We start from the raw sequence: 2888 nt of genomic DNA on the forward strand, positions 1-2888 counted from the left end.
TTCCAACCTAAAGGATTCTATGAATGAAATGTTTCACCCCCAAGAACACAGCTCTGTGTAAAACCCAAGTCTGTTTCTCAAACCACATGACATCTTAATGAGAAAACACACTTCATAAACCCCTGACAGCGAGAAGTCTGAAAAATGGCTCTAACTGTGACTTGCCTTGAGGCCTGTGGGGCACCAGTCCATGAACTGGATGCTGTGCTTGGCTCTGACCGCGGCGTTGACGTCCTTGGGCCCCGTGGCCCCGCAGGCAGCAGGCAGCAGGCAGGGTACGTGCCGTGGTGGGGGTCACACTTCATCTGGTTGGGTGGCTCGAGGCAGGCACTGGTGATCTCCCCAAGTCTGTTTCTCAAACCACATGACATCTTAATGAGAAAACACACTTCATAAACCCCTGACAGCGAGAAGTCTGAAAAATGGCTCTAACTGTGACTTGCCTTGAGGCCTGTGGGGCACCAGTCCATGAACTGGATGCTGTGCTTGGCTCTGACGGCGGCGTTGACATCCTTGGGCCCCACAGCCCCGCAGGCAGCAGGCAGCAGGCTGGGTACGTGCTGTGGCAGGGGTCACACTTCATCAGGTTGGGTGGCTCGAGGCAGGCGCTGGTGATCTCAGCCACTGAGGGCTGCTCGTGGTAAAGCCCTCTGCTGATAATCGGGTGTACGTCACCAGGGGAAGTGGATGCGAGGGCAGGGGACCAAGTTTGTCTGGAATTGGGTCAGATCCACGTTTAAGGCGCCATCAAACCCGAGGGAGCAGTGATGGAGGAGACGGTCTGGCCGAGGAGGGGGCTGAGGTTGGGGTAGGTGGGGTGCTCCATGTCCAGGTTGCAGCAGCAGATGTCGTAGATGGCCTCGATGTCCACCATGAAGGCGCAGTCGGAGTGCTCCAGGGTGGTGTGGGTGGTGAGGATGGAGTTGTAGGGCTCCACGACAGCTGTGGAGACCTGTGGGGCCAGGTAGATGGCAAATTCCAACTTTGATTTTTTCCCATAGTCAACTGACAAGCATTCCATCAGCAGAGAAGTAAAACCTGAGCTGGTGCCTCCCCCAGAGCTGTGGAAAATCAGGAAACCCTGCAAGCCAGTGCATTGGTCAGCCTGGAAGAGAAAATACACATATCAGAGCAATCACACAGACATTAACAACCCCAAAACAAGCTCTGGACAGACAAATCTGAATTCTGACAGGTACCAACTGTTCCAGCTTCAGAAAGCAACACTGGATTTGAGTCACCCACCAATAATCAGGGTGTGCCCCATAAACCCCACTGCATTCCTGGCTGTTTTTAAGCCCCCTGCATACTGCAGGATGATCTCTCCACTTCAAGTTCTACCTCAACACTTCGCCCACCCCCAGTTCTCAGGCCAAGGCCATTAGCAATGACCAAGAAAAACAGTGACAAAGAACTACAGACCCTCCATCACCTTATAGTGATTTGACATTTGCTGCCTGCACAAAAATGGAGCAATCCCCTGTCCCAGAACTACTCCTACAATCCTGTAAGAGTTGCAAGCACATAACTCAGCTTGGGGAAGTGAGCTGTCAAAATGTATTATGCTGCTGTTCCAGTTTAGTCCTCTCAGATGAAGAAACTGGACTGCCTTGTCCTCAGAGAAGTGCCACATGATGCTGAGCTTGGTTCCCAGGGCTGACAGGGACTTCCAACAGCTTGTACAAAGCCATTATGGCCATGTCTTTCAGGTCAGAGTACAGCCTGCTGCAAACTTCTCTGAGCTTTAATTAGAGCCAGTGGCAGCCAAGTGTTGAGAATAATTCCAGTTTTGATCTGCAAAAGGTGTACTTCTCAGTAACACTCATTTAGCAGCCCACATTAAAGCACCAGAGGAATACTTTGGATTTTTTTCCACAATGAGAACTCCTTACCTTTGTAACAGATTCAGTAAAGCACAGGCTTAGCAGCCCTAAAAGGGATACTCTAACCTTCTAAAATTGACATCTTTATAAATTTGCCACATGATCCAAGCACTGGGGAGCCTGAAACATCCCAGCTTACTGAGATTTATTCCTTTTCTACTGCTACTACCACAGAATTAATTTAGAAATTATAGGAGCAGGAAATGCAAAAGTCTAACCCACAGAAGCAAACACTCCTGTTTAAACGTCCTTGCAAGAGGCACAGCCAAAGACAAGTTCCTTTTCAAGGAACTGCACAAATCATCCTTCTCAGCCCCAGCTTTCTGAATTTGAACAACATGAAACTATGAAGTTTTGGGCACCTCACCAGCATTTCAGACCACTTGAAAGCCACATCTGACAGGAATGACCCATCCATTCTCAGCTGGCTAAGCGTGAAGCCAGCTGCAGACTAAGTCCACAGATTCTCCTACTGTGGAATAAATTAAAGCACAATTTATAGGGCTATGTATTTTTGATAATCTAAATTCCAGAGCCTGTAAAACAGGATAAAGAAAGATGCTTAAGAGCCTTCAGTGAAGAAAAAAAACTTACCAGTTTCCTGATACTCTCCAGAACTAAATCAATTATCTCTTTCCCAACTGTGTAATGACCTCGAGCATAGTTATTTGCAGCATCTTCTTTACCAGATACGAGTTGTTCAGGGTGAAAGAGTTGCTTGTATGTCCCAGTCCTAACTTCATCTGGGGAGGTAAGATGAATATTATTTGTCAGGATTCAATTTTCTATGTAGACCAGGTTTTTCAAACTTCTGAAGGTGTCTAGAATAAGGTCCCTAAACCCTTAGAGATACAACCAGCTTGTTTTCTACCTATCAGTAGGTGACAATACTTAGTAATATTGAATAACTAAGAAAAATAAAGTTACTGCTCTAGGAAAATGTCCCATTTTACACAAGTTCAAATTTTTGACCTTCCAGAGCAAATTAAAACTGGACTGTAGCAG

At 47.1% G+C, this 2888-nt stretch overlaps 1 protein-coding gene across 1 annotated transcript; it reads right to left on the reverse strand.

Annotated features, from left to right (window-relative positions):
* Positions 1-443: 443 nt before the first annotated feature.
* LOC103779194 (tubulin alpha-1A chain-like) lies at positions 444-2626 on the reverse strand (the record flags this gene model as incomplete). Its single annotated transcript, XM_008946818.1, is given in 5 exon segments — positions 444-535; positions 538-677; positions 679-763; positions 766-1105; positions 2478-2626. Coding segments are annotated over 5 exon segments (806 nt in total), but the record flags the coding sequence as incomplete, so codon positions are not given.
* Between the last annotated feature and the right edge of the window lie 262 nt (positions 2627-2888).

This window comes from Merops nubicus, unplaced genomic scaffold, assembly GCF_000691845.1.
Source record: "Merops nubicus isolate BGI_N331 unplaced genomic scaffold, ASM69184v1 scaffold23360, whole genome shotgun sequence".
NCBI classification, from domain to species: Eukaryota; Metazoa; Chordata; class Aves; order Coraciiformes; family Meropidae; genus Merops; species Merops nubicus.